Below are 14,333 nucleotides of genomic sequence, written 5' to 3'. Positions count from 1 at the left end.
ATGGAGAAGTCCCTTCTTCAGGGTTCCATCAGGTATATCTCCCTCGGGGATGGGATCCGCAACATTCCCTGCCCCCCTGATCTGATGGGTCATGTAGATGCGACCCATAAGAAACGGTCCCTCAGATCACCTGGCCCCAAGCCATGAAGGGCTTTAAAGGTGACAACCAGCACCTTGAATTGCACTCAGAAACAAATCGTTAACCAATGGAGCTCCCACAGGAGAGGTCTCACATGTGCACACCGGGGTCTGCACAAAACCATGCGGGCTGCTGCATTAGTAACTTAACTGCAGTGATTCATTTAACAACCGTGTCAAGAAAGAGAGTAATGTGGGGCAAACCTCACTTAACAATTGTCTCAACAACAAAATGGTTGGACTCACATTGTGGTCATAAGTCGTGGACTACCTGTATTGCAAACTCTAAAGACAAATGGTGCTTTTAAGTCTGAAATTATTGCCAGTTGAATTGTGAGTGCATCACTCAAAATGTCACCGATGCCACCATTTTCTAAATTTCATCTCATTCCTACTACATGTGAGAGTCCTGGAACTATTGTTCCAATCATGGTCTCAATTTAAGGTCCCTTTCTTTTTCTGCACTGCATTCTGGATGGCTTTTTTGACTTCGGCGTTCCGAATTGTGTATATGAAAGGATTCAGCATTGGGGTAAGAGTGGTGTTCAAGACCGCCACAGTCCTTGTCAGGTGGTCTGAGGACTGGACGTTGGGCCTCACGTACATGAAGACAAGAGCGCCATATAATATGGACACCACCACCAGGTGTGATGTGCAGGTGGAGAAGGCCTTCTTCCGCCCTACGGCGGAGGGAATGCGCAGGACGGTGGCAATAATGAAAACGTAGGACAGAATCATGAGAAGCAAGGTCATAATCACAATTACAAAGGCAACAGTCAACAGTCTGAGAGACTCAATGAAATGGGTGTCTGCACAGGCAAGGCTCAACAGGGGACCGATATCGCAGAAGAAACTGTCAATGACATTGGACCCGCAGAATGGCAATCTCCAAACCATAAAATAATGAAAAAAGATAATCACAAAGGCAGCATACCAGGTGGCCAAAGACATGTGAAGGCACACCTGCTTGGACATCATGATGGGATACTGAAGGGGCTTGCAGATGGCCAGATAGCGGTCAAAGGCCATAGCGGTGAGGATAAAAAGCTCCGTACTACCAAAACAGAAGTGAAAAAATCCTTGAGTGAGGCAACAGTGGAAGCAGATGGTCGTCTTGGTTTGTATAAACGTCTGTAGCAATTTGGGTACCACAGTGGAGGTATAGCAGATCTCCAGGAAAGCAAGGTTGCTCAGGAAGATGTACATCGGGGTCTGAAGTCTTGGCTCCATTGCCACAATGATGAGGATGAAGCCATTCCCAAGGATGGTTACAAGGTACATGAACAGACCCACCACAAAGAAGACTCGGTGAAAATCATACAGAAAAGGAATTCCTAATAGGATGAATTCAGTTACTGTGGACATATTCCTAGGCTCCATCGTTTCAAAATTGTCAATGATTTCTCAGTGGTAGCTCTGATAACTTCTAGTATTTCAAGAAAATACAGCTAACGTGTGCATTACATTTACAAATAAAGTTAAGAAACAGAAACAAATGAAGAAAAAAAATCCCAGGAAGGAAGGGTGTAGGAAAAATCCCGGAAAGAAGGGTGTAGGAAGCACAGTGTATTTAAAATTTCTGAAATCTTCTATTTATCTAAATTTGTCTGTCTGGAAAACTGACAGAAAACTATTATTGTTATAACACCTACACATTTAATGAAAAAAAGGAAATGCATTTTGTCATTTGCAATATATTATGCCAAGAAGTATATGGAAAGTCACTAACGTAATGTCAAAATTCAGGTGCACCACATTAGATTTCAGGGTTTGGACTGATATTTCAGAAGTTACACTGGCCATATTCTTTTTTTCCTGGAATAAAAGAAGAACACATTTCAGCAGAAAAATATCTTACTAAATAAAGGTACTTTTTCAAAAGGCAACTGGATTTTCTTTTGTTTCTCCTTGAAAGTGTTTAGCTTCTCATTCAAGAAGTTTCATCAGTTCCTACTAGATGGCATGGGGAGGATGGTACTATTAGTTCTTCCTTACAGAATTAATCCTTCCATCCCCCGCCCCCCCAAACCACCATCCAGTCAAAACTGATGAAGCTTCTTGGATGAGAAGCAAAACATCTTCAAGGAAAAACAAAGAAAGTGCAGTTATATCTTTTGAAAAAAGCACCTTTGAATTAACCATGACCTGGTTGACCAACAATTTCCATAAAGAAAGAAAGATGTTTAATTGGGAAGGCATCAAATAACAGTTTGACATACAGGACTGGTAGCTGGAATCTCATATGGGAATAGTCTTTACATGCTCAGATTATGATGGCTAAAAAAGCAAAAGAAAGACTAAAGAAGGTATAGTCATTGAAGTAGAAATATCTTAATTTTATCTGAACAATCAGACAAACTTTTAACAACATCAATCTTATTCTTTGAACCTAGAATGTGCTACTGTAAACCTTCGCAACCGTCTCAATGCTTTTTGAGTGCCAATTAGATTAAATAAATGCAAATAAAATTGTCCAGTCTCCATGTTCACAATTTTTATGCATAAAAGATGGTAGATGTTTGTAAGATGATGTGGAAAATTCAAAACATCTGAAGCCAGTGACTAAGAAAACAGGCATTCCAAAGACTTGGGAGTTTCTTCATAACAGAATAACCAGCTCTACATTCAAGCAGATTCTCTCATGGGACAACTCTTTTTTTCGTGATTTCAGTTGTTATTGTTATTATTTGACTGATATGACGGTGATTGGAATTGCCTGGAAACAGGATTTGGGAATTTTGAATCTTGACTTACTGTGGGGGCAATTAATATTAGCTCCAAGTAATCTTTGCTTTTAAATTTAGCCTCTACAATCCCATATTTCTGTCTCATCTTACTTTTTTGGGGTGGGGGAGGAGAAGGGGAGAAGGGAGGGAGGGGAGGAGAAAGTGATTTGAGCATTAAAGAAGAAGAACTGATAGGACTGTGCAGTGCAAAGGTTAAAAAGAAAACCAAAAGGTGCTTCATTGCATCTTTGAGACTCTGAATGTTGTGCTTCCTTCCTTTGACACAAAGCAGTTGTTTCCTTCTCTGGAATCTTCTTGTCACTACCGCCTCACACACACACACACACACACACACACAATGAGATTCCAGGTAAAGACCCTGTTGACTGAAAGAGCTCAAAAGCCAAAACATTCCTCAAATGTTTCTTTAGCAGGTTGCAGTTAGTAACATATTTTTAAGCTTCCAAAGAGGAACTATTTTCCTCTCACTTTTTCAGTTCTGGAGAAGCTTCTGGAATAAGAAATGAAATGTTTTCAAGCAAAACAAGAAAGTCCAGTTGTTTTTAGGAAGCAAGCACCTTTGGGATGTGGGAAGCCCCTCCCCGTTTTAGAAGAATGAAATATTTTAAGGAATATTTTAAAAAAGGCATAATATTGTATTTCCCTATCCATCATCTATCTATCTATCTATCTATCTATCTATCTATCTATCTATCTATCTATCTATCTATCTATCTATCTATCATCTCTCTGTCTATCTTTACTGATAGTTAGAACAATTAATCAGTGGAACAACTTGCCTCCAGAGGTTGTAATGCTCCAACAATGGAAGTTTTTAAGAAGAGATTGTTTAACCATTTGTTTGATGTGGTGTAGGGTTTTCTGCCTAAGCTGGGGGTTGGACTAGAAGACCTCCAAGGTCCCATCCAAGTCTGTTATTCTATTATTTTCTATTATTTTCTATTATTTTCTATTATTTTTTATTATTTTCTAATTTCTTTCTTTCTTTCTTTCTTTCTTTCTTTCTTTCTTTCTTTCTTTCTTTCTTTCTTTCTTTCTTTTTCTTTCTTTCTTTCAATCTATCAATCTATCAATCTATCTATCTATCTATCTATCTATCTATCTATCTATCTATCTATCTATCATCCCTCTATCATCTCTGTCTCACACAGGCTCTCTTTCTGTTTAGCTATTTAGCTATCTATCATCACAGCTTCCACCTGTAAAGATTTTCTCCTTTGTGCACAGAAAAAAAGTTGATTTTTTTCCCTCACAAACATCAGTTTTACAGCTGTTGATAAGGGCACAGTCTTTAACCAGGATTATAGTCCAAATCAAATAGATAATCTCTGTTCTTACCTTCTTAGTCACCATTGAATGTGATCTGGAGACCATAATAACAAGGAAAAGCCTTACATATAACTCTGTTTAGTAAGTGTTAATAACTGAAAGATTTTTTTTTCCCCTTATGTGATTTCTTAACAGGTCCTCAGGGGTACTGCAAGTGATGTAAAAATTTCCCTTTAAGAAAGTATAATTTTATAAAGAACTTCAAATACACTGGTGTATAATGAAGGAGTGAGATAAATCCATTTTTTAAATAAAGAGTAAATAAAAATGATCTGATTGAAAACTGAACCATACTCCAGTGAGATTGGCCAAAATGTTTCCAAATTTATCACCCAAATGTTGGAGATGTGGCCATAATTTAGGAACATACTATCACATGTGGTGGATGTGCCCCAATGTAAAAAAATTCTGGTGTAAAATTAAGAGATGTCTGGAAGAAATTACACTACAAAAGATAAAATTTAAACTGGAGCTGTTCTTATTAGGAATAATAGATCCAAAAATAGAGAAAAAATTGCAATATATAATACTGCACATATTAACGGCAGCTAGGATTACCCTTGCACAATGGTGGAAACAGATTAACATACCATCAGAGGAAATAGTGATTAGAAAAATTCTTGAATATGCAGCAATGGATAAAATGACTATGGAAATAAAGGAAAGAGAAGATTCGGATTACTACAAAGTGTGGAATAAAATGTACGAGTGGCTAGAAAACAGAAACCAAAATAAGAAATAGGAAATTTAATTTGATATTGATTAAATAAAAACTAAAAGCTACTAACTAGTGTTAATGTTAGCAAGAGTCTTGGTGGCGCAGCAGACTAAAGTGCTGTTAACTAGCACCAGCTGCCTGCAATTACTGCAAGTTCAAATCTCACCAGGCTCAAAGTTGACTCAGCCTTCCATCCTTTCGAGGTAGGTAAAACAAGGACCCAGTTTGTGGAGGCAATAAGCTGACTTTGTATAAAAAAGAACACCGCTGGGGGGGGGGTGTGAAAGCCCTACTAAGCAGGTATATACAAAAGTATGAAGGCTATTGCTTAATGCATTGTAAGCCGCCCTGAGTCTCCGGAGTGGGGCGGCATATAAATCGAACCAATAAATAAATAAACAATAAATAAATAAATGTTAAATCACTGACTATGTAAACAAGTATAAAGTAAATATATGTATCTAGTGTGGTTATAAGAGTTATCAAAGTTGTTATAAAAGATAGAAAGATAAAGTAGAAGAGTTGAATACAAAAGCAGAATATATATGCCGATGCAGAAGGCTGTAAAAATAGTATATATTGTTATGTTTGTCTTGTTTTTTTTCTGTGTTTTTGTCCTTTTTTTCCTGTTTTTAAAGATAAAAATGCTTAATAAAAATTACTTTTTAAAAAGAAAGAAAAGAAAGAAAAATGAGCCATAGGCACAAATAAATTATACTGAGATGATTTGATCTTTACTGAGGGACTGAATGATAATTGAATTGCAAGCAAAAGTATGAAGGCAGAGTGAATGTGCTGAGTCTAATGAAAGACTGAGAGTGAAGTGGTTGGATGGAACCCCTGAGATCTCCAGGAAGCACTTTCATGTGGAGGTCCTTCGGTCTTTCCCTGATATCATACAGGCACTTTGTAGCTGCTATAATCTGGATTTCTTCTGCCACTGGATGCTCCAAAGCTTTCCTCACCTGTGCATCTCACCTCACGGTTCTAATTATCTTCTACACAGCAGACATGATCGTGTACTTGCGTCCTTCTACACATGGTGATCCTCGACTCAATAAAGTCATATCGCTTGTGCGCACAAGCTTTGTACCCATGTTTAATCCTTTCATCTACACAATCCGGAATAGTGAATTCAAGACGGCTCTTGACAAAACAATGAGACGGATGCAGAGGGGGGTTTCAGCAGGTTCTGACCAGTTCTGGAGACCTGATAGCGGAAATTTTACGTAGTTCGGAGAACCGGTAATAAAAATTCTGACTGGCCCCACCCCATCTATTTTTGCCACCCAAGACTCACCTTGGGAGGAAATGGGAATTTTGCAGTAACCTTCCCCTGGATTGGGGAGGGAATGGAGATTTTACAGTATCCTTCCCCTGCCATGCCCACCAAGCCACACCCACAAAGCCATGCCACACCCACTAAGCCAATAGTAAAATAATTTGAAACCCACCACTGGACGGATGGTGGTTGTTTAGCAATGTTTTTTTTTTAAAAAAATAAAGAAATTAAAAAGATGATTTGTCGTGGTTTTATACAACTATTAGCATCAATTAATTAAGTAGCAATGTAAATATTAGTTTGTATATGATGTACATTTGGTTTATTGCAAAGCACCATCTTGTTTTAAAATTTAAGTAAAAAACATAACAAGAGTCAGCTAAGAGTATTTGAAAAAGGGCTCAAAAATCATTTGGAAGCACATGGTTAATTCTCATCTCCTTTTAAACTTTTTTGTAATGTTTTATTTATTTTATTTATATAATGTAAAAATTCAATTTCAATCAAACTGTTGTCTGTGTACAATTATTTTTAGGCAGTCATAATCAAGATGTTTACAATAGTATTCATCGCAATAATATTAATTCTATAGTAACAATAATATTTAACCTATCTACTTTAACAAATCTCCTTTGTAACATTTGTCCTTCTTTTATATCCCCATTTTTCTAACTTCTGTTTTTATTATCTAACCATTGGTAAAAAAAGTCCCATATCAAGAAGTATTCAGTTTCTTCTTTTTCCTTAATTGTAAGCATTAATCTATCCATTTCTGCACATTCTTTTTCTTCAATTTTCAATTTTTTTTATCACACTCTGATCTGTCGGGATCGCATCGTTTTTCCATTGTTGTGCAAATATAATTCTGGCTGCAGTTAATACATGTAAAATCAATATATTTATTTTTTTTATCATACTTTTTCTTTTGTTGTGTTGATGACACTATCCAACTATCTCATCTTCTGCTGTTTCCTTTTCCTTTCCTCTTCAATCTTATCTAGTATCATCCGGGATCACATTATCATATGTGGTGGACATGTCCAGAAGCGTGAAACTATTGGGTAAAAATTTGACCATGCTTAGAGGAAATGATATAACAACATATTGATTTAAGACCTGAACTGTTCCTATTTAATTTTTTGATTTTTTGATTTTATTGAACTTCTATACCGCTCTTCTCCCAAAGGACTCAGGGCGGTGTACAGCCATATTAAAACACATATAAACTCACAAAAATTAAAAACAATTTAAAATGAATATATAAAATTTGGCCCACAAAGTTAAAAGCTAACAAACATCCAATTTAAAATTCATATTAAGCCACCCCGGCCTGTTGGAACAAAAGAGTCTTAAGGGCGCAGCGAAAGATATGCAGGTCGGGGATCATGCAAACCTCTAGGGGCAGCTCATTCCAGAGGGTTGGTGCCCCCACAGAGAAGGCTCTCCCCCGGGTGTCACTAGTCGACATTGTTTGGCTGACATCACCCTGAGGAGCCCCTCTCTGTGGGAGCGTATTGGCTGGTGGGAGGCTATCGGTGGCAGAAGGCGATCTCGTATATACCCAGGTCCTAAGCCATGGAGCGCTTTAAAGGTGGTGACCAACACCTTGAATCGCACCCGGAAGACCACCGGGAGCCAGTGCAGCTCGCGCAAGAAAGGTGTTACATGGGTGCGCCGTGTCGCCCCCATAATCACCCGTGTGGCTGCATTGTGGACCAGTTGGAGCCTTTGAGTGCTCTTCAAGGGAGCCCCATGTAGAGAGTGTTACAGTAGTCCAGATGGGACGTGACGAGGGCATGAGTAACCATGCGCAAGGCATCCCGGTCAAGAAAGGGACACTACTGGTGTATCAGGTGAACCTGATAAAAAGCTCCCCTGGCCACAGCCATCATATGATCTTCCAAAGACAGCCATCCATCCAGGAGAACACCCAAGTTGCAAGCCCTCTCTGAGGGGGCCAAGATCTTGCCCCCAATATTCAGCGATGGAACCAGCTAACTATACCGGGACACCAGGAACCACAGCCACTCAGTCTTGGAAGGGTTGAGTCTGAGCTTGTTTCTCCCCATCCAGATCCATATGGCCTCCAGGCACCGGAACATCACGTCAAGGGCATCATTGGGATGGTCCGGGGTGGAGATGTTGGGTATCTTATCAGAGAAATATAGTAAAGAAAATATCTATCTGATTATACATGTAATAACTGCAGTGAGGATAGTATTTGCACAAAATTGGATTGAAAAAAAAATCCTTATAGAGGGAAAAGTAATTGACAAAATATTGGAATGTGCAGAAATGAATAGACTAATATTGGCAATTAAGAGAAAGGAAGAATCAGAATATTACAGGATAAGGGGGGCAATTCTATCAATGGATAGAGATGAGATATAATAAAAATTAATATAAATGCAAGAAAAAAATGTTGTAATAAATTAAATTAAAATGTAAAAGTAAGACAGAAATGTAGCAAGAAAATGATGGTAGAGGAGGAATATGATGACAGAAAGATATGTACTCAGATGACACACTGAATAATTGATGTGTCAGGGTTCCAAGGAACACCCCAAATGAAATAAAGCTCTGAGGCCTGAGGTTCCTCAAACTTCCAATTTATTAGAGATGTCATGATGGCACATCTGGGAAAACCTGAATCTGAAAGCTTCCAGGTTTTCCATACCCAGCTGACAGTTCACAGCCCTGCCCAACACCCACAAGTTCATCACATTGTCCAATCAACTCTTCACACTCAACTGGATACAATCTTCAGGCAGTCTCCATCAGACGCAGGCAAAAGTCCTTGAATACAGAATGTTGTTATGACTAACTTTCTACCGCTCCAACAATAACTCCCTCCCAACTTCCCCAGCTAAAATATGTGGCAGTTAAGAAGCAAAAACGAAAATTGTCTTCCAAAACTGACATAATGATATATTGTTTGTTTAAACATAAAAATTTAAAAAAAATTAAAAAAATCTTTCCTAGTATCAGGGTCTCTTCCAATGAGTCCTGTCTTCCCATAGGTGGCCAAAGTATTTGAGCTTCAGATCCTTCCGTGGCTGATTGCATTTAGGATTGACTGATTTGATCTCCTTGCAGTCCAAGGGACTCTCAAAAATCTTCTCCAACAATCTGCCTGTCCATATCTCTATTTCTCAGTTTGACTATGCTTTTTTTTTTTTGATGACCGATTTCCATTATTTGAATATCGTCCTTTAAAAAACTCTATACTGTACATGAACTATTAATTGGCAAGAAGGACATCACTTGTGCTATCCCTGAGGAAATATAAAGAAATCACATGAGAATATTTTTTCCAACTCTTCATTGTTACTGAAAAGAGTTATATGTAGAAACATTCCTCTCTAAACCTGTCTCCAGAACGTATTTGATGCTTGCTACAAGGTAAGAAAGAAGATTCTATAGTTGATGTGGATTGTAAGGTCTTTCACACTTATGGTAATTTGGGGGTTGGGTGACAAATGCTGATATGTTGAGATTTTCAACATTGATGTCAGTAAGATGAAGGCACCAAGCTTCTCTAAGTCATCTGTCTGTGCATATTTAACAGATTAACAGATTAACAGAGTTGGAAGGGACCTTATAGGTCATCTAGTCCAACACCCCTCCTCAATCAGGAGACCCTTTACCATTTCTGACAAATGGCAGTCCGATCTTTTCTTGAAGGTCTCCAGTGATGAAGCTTCCATAGCTTCCGAAGGCAACTTCTGTTCCACTGGTTGATTGTTCTCATTGTCAGAAAGTTCCTCCTCATTTCTAGGTTGAATCTCTCCTTGGTCAGTTTCCATCCATTATTCCTTGTCTGGCGTTCAGGTGCTTTGGAAAACAGCTTGACCCCTTCCTCTCCATGGCAGCCCCTCAAATATTGGAACACTGCTATCCTGGTCCTTCTCTTCCCTAGATTAGCCATGCCCAGTTCCTGTAACTGTTCTTATGTTTTAGTCTCTAGTCCCCTAATCATCTTGGTTGCTCTCCTCTGCACTTTTTCTAGAGTCTCAACATCTTTTTTATAGTGTGGTGACCAAAACTGGATGCCCTATTAAAGGTGTGGTCTTACTAAGACTTCGTAGAGTGGTATTAGTACCTCACTTGATCTTGATTGTTAATGCAATTTAGGATTGCATTGGCTTTTTTAGCTGCCACTGCACACTGCTGGCTCATATTTAGCTGATTGTCCACTAAGACTCCAAGATCCCTCTCACAGTCACTGCTTTTTGTGTGTGCATCTGTCCTGGGAAGTATGCATATAAAAAGCCTGCTGTTTTGAGTTGGACAGAGCATGCAGAAAGCAATGTGAAAGATGAAATTGTACTTCCAATTTATAGCTGTGTTTTCCTGCTTTTGCTATATGATTTAATGAGATTTTTGTAAATTAAATGTGTATTAGAGGAAGATTAGGAGGTAAAGACAAGGATGGAAAACATTGCCCTGATGAAAAGGAAGCTTAAATGATTGATTCCTTAAAAGGATGAGGGGTTTGTTTTACTTGGTGCTTGGGGAAATATATTGCCTAACATAGAGTATTCATTTCTAAAGAGCTAAGTGCCAGAACCCACTATAACAACATTGCCAAAAAGGCATTAAGAGTTGTTAACCTAATCTTGCGTAGCTTCTTCTCTGGTAATGTTGTACTACTAACTAGAGCATACAAAACATTTGCTAGACCAATTCGTGAATACAGTTCATCTGTCTGGAACCTGCACTGCATATCAGACATAAATACAATTGAGAGAGTCCAGAGATATTTTACGAGATGAGTCCTCCATTCCTCTACCCACAATAAAATACCTTATGCCACCAGACTCCAAATTTTGGACTTAGACAACTTAGAACTATGCTGACTTCAGTCTGACCTAAGCATAGTACATAAAATTATCTGCCACAATGTCCTTCCTGTCAACAACTACTTCAGCTTCAACCACAACAATACACAAGTAAATAATAGATAGAAACTCAAAGTAAACCGCTCCAAACTCGATTGCAGAAAATATGATTTCAGTAACAGAGTGGTCAATGCCTGGAATGCACTACCTGACTCTGTAGTTTCTTCCCCAAACCCCCAAAACTTTAACCTTAAACTGTCTACTGTTGACCTCACCCCATTCCTAAGAGGTCTGTAAGGGGCGTGCATAAGCACACCAGCGTGCCTACCATCCCTGTCCTAATATTCCTTTTTACTTACTCTTTTCATGTATTCAAATTATGTTTATACTTTTACCTGTTCTCTTATATATGCTTGACAAATAAACTTATGATTATGATTATGGAGTAAGGGCTGTAGGTATTGAAAGAGTAAATGGAAAAATTAAGGTCGGAAAGTAGAAAAATGGTCAGGATGTCTACTACCATGAAATAATTGGTTGCAAGGTTTCTCACCCAGTTTTGAAATCTTTTCACTAACTGAAAAACAGAGTGAGTACAGTTCTTACCTTGGAGTAACTGATCAGAGAGGGCTAAAAACAGATTCCAATTCCAGACATGCATACATCTTTTAATGTAAATTAATCCTCTCTCTGTTTCTGTCTCTGTCTCTGTCTCTCTCTCTCTCTCTTTCTCTCTCTCTCTGAGTGTGTGTGTGTGTAGAGGTGAGATGTTGCATGAATAGACAGTACATTTTTTTAAATCACTTTGGGAAGGCACCTGATAATATTACACACCACAATGAAGTGATGAAGGGTTTGCCTGCAAAGTTTAATACTCTCAATTAAAAAAAACAAGTCAAATAGATTTAAAACCAGAGCTATTTCTACATATTAGGAATGTTGACAGGGAACTATAATTTTTTAAAAATCAAATACTTAATGCTACATGTAATAACAGTGGCTAGAATTGTACATGCTCAAAATTGGAAAACTGGAAAAATACCCTCTGAGGAAATTGTAATAAAGAAAATATTAGGCTGTGCTGAGATGGATAGGTTGACAATGGAAATGAAAGATAAAGGAGAAACAGAACACTGTTTAATTTGGGACATATGGTACAATTGGTTGGAGAGTAGATGCAAATATTAGAAAAGTAACAATGAAAGACAATCAACGGATGAGAACCTAGAAATAAATATAAGTATAATGATAGACAGAATGCTTATTGTAATTAATATGATGTTAGAATGTTATAAAAATATAAAATAAAACTGTTGCAATATTTTCAGGATCAGACTCAATAAATTTAGTGAGAGTCAAAGGTTTAAATATACTTCCTTTTATTTACAATAGGCATTCTATATTCACTGAATATTCACAGATAGAAGCAAGGAAAAGGGTGTAGGTGGCTCCTTATATATACAATGGGTGGAGCTATAAGTGGGAGTGGTGAATTATGAATACATTAAGAAGTGAAGAATAAGTTAACCCCTGATACCCCATTCATATACTATTTACACATTAGAGAATAAGGCATTTACATCTGACAAATCCCCCTCTAAATGCCGATTCGTTATACAACACCAATTACATTCTGATTCAGGACAATACAAGACATACAATTTAGATGTTAAATATTTGTGTTGCTTAGAAGGTAAAGGCTTTGTCAATATGTCAGCTAATTGTTCTGAAGTATCACAATGCACTGCTTTAATAAATCCATCCTGAGATAATTGCCTCACATGTTTAAATTTTATATCTATATGCCTGGACCTTTGTCCAATGGCATCAGATCTAGATATTTCAATGGCCGCTTTATTGTCTTCATGCATAACAAAAGGCAAAGCAGGTTTTTTCCAAACATCTGAAATTAAATCATTAAACCATACAAGGTTATTTGCAGCTTTGGATAAACAAACATATTCCGCTTCTGTCGTTGAAGTGGCTACTAGTTCTTGTTTACCAGTATACCAGTAAACTGGACAGTCATTTAAGAGAAAAATATAACCAGATGTACTTTTTCTGCATGATGTGTCTCCAGCCCAGTCTGCATCTGCATAACATGCAAGCTTTGGTTCTTTATTATCACTAGGTTCTAATACTAAGCAAAAATCTAGTGTACTTTTCAGATATCTTAAAATTCTTTTAACAGCTTCCCAGTGATACATTGTTGGTTCGCTGACGTGTCTGGATAATAAATTGAGTGGTAAGGCGATATCTGGTCTAGTCCAATTAGATATATAAAGAAGTGAACCTATGATTGATCTATAAAACGTGTTATCCTTGAATTCAGGGGAAGATTCATCAGTATTTCTAAGAAAATCAGTTTGCATAGGAGTATCACAGGGTTTGGCATTGTTTAAATTGCATTTATTTAAAAGTTCTATAATCTTATCTCTCTGAGTAAGTTTGAATCCCCTTCTAGTCTTATTAATTTGAACACCAAGATATTTGTTCACTTTACCTAGAGATTTCAACGAGAAATGTTCATTTAACTTATTTACAAAAGTTTCTCTTCTCTCTTTGTGTTTTCCTATATATAAAATGTCATCTACATAAATCAACACAAATTCAATGTGATCATCACCCTTTTTGACAAAGAAACAGTTATCAGCAGTGGTAGCGTTGAAATCCATGGTCTTAAGTACTTTTACTAAACAATCATACCATCTTTTACCAGATTGTTTTAATCCGTATAAACTCTTGTTCAACAGCCAAATTTCATTTTTGTTGGTGTATTGACTGTGAGGTGCTCTTACGTATATTTCCTTATCTAGTTTTGCGTGTAGAAACGCAGTCTGTATGTCATATTGAAATACATCAAGATTGAGTGCTGATGCTACCACTAGAGCTGTTTTGACACTCTCTGTTCTTACAGTGGGGGAATACGTGTCAGTATAGTCCTCCGGATATTTCTGTGCATAACCTTGTGCAACTAATCTAGCTTTATATAGAGTATTGCCTCCTTCTAAGTTCTTAATTTTATATATCCACCTGGTACCAATGATTGTTTTATCTTTAGGTGCAATTGCAGGTGTAAATACATTTAATCCTTGTAAACTTTCCATCTCTTTTTTCATAGCTAATTCCCATTTTTCTTTTTCTTCACGAGGGAGTTTTAACACTTCCTCATAAGTATTAGGTGTTATTGGCTCACCATCCATATGCATTATGTAATCTCTGTATTTATTTGGCATTTGATTTCTGTTGTTTCTAATGACTCTTTCAGGTTTGCTATT

At 37.5% G+C, this 14,333-nt stretch overlaps 1 protein-coding gene across 1 annotated transcript; it reads right to left on the bottom strand.

Moving 5' to 3' along the window:
• Window positions 1-573: 573 nt before the first annotated feature.
• LOC139324744 (olfactory receptor 6X1-like) lies at window positions 574-1,518 on the bottom strand. Its single transcript, XM_070954484.1, has one exon. It carries the CDS (start codon window positions 1,516-1,518, stop codon window positions 574-576), a length of 945 nt encoding a protein of 314 aa, XP_070810585.1.
• Window positions 1,519-14,333: the final 12,815 nt, after the last annotated feature.

Source organism: Pituophis catenifer, unplaced genomic scaffold, assembly GCF_029215685.1.
Source record: "Pituophis catenifer annectens isolate HBS135680 unplaced genomic scaffold, rPitCat1.0.hap2 SCAF_15, whole genome shotgun sequence".
Classification (NCBI taxonomy): Eukaryota; Metazoa; Chordata; class Lepidosauria; order Squamata; family Colubridae; genus Pituophis; species Pituophis catenifer.
This window is presented reverse-complemented; position numbering and strand designations above follow the sequence as displayed.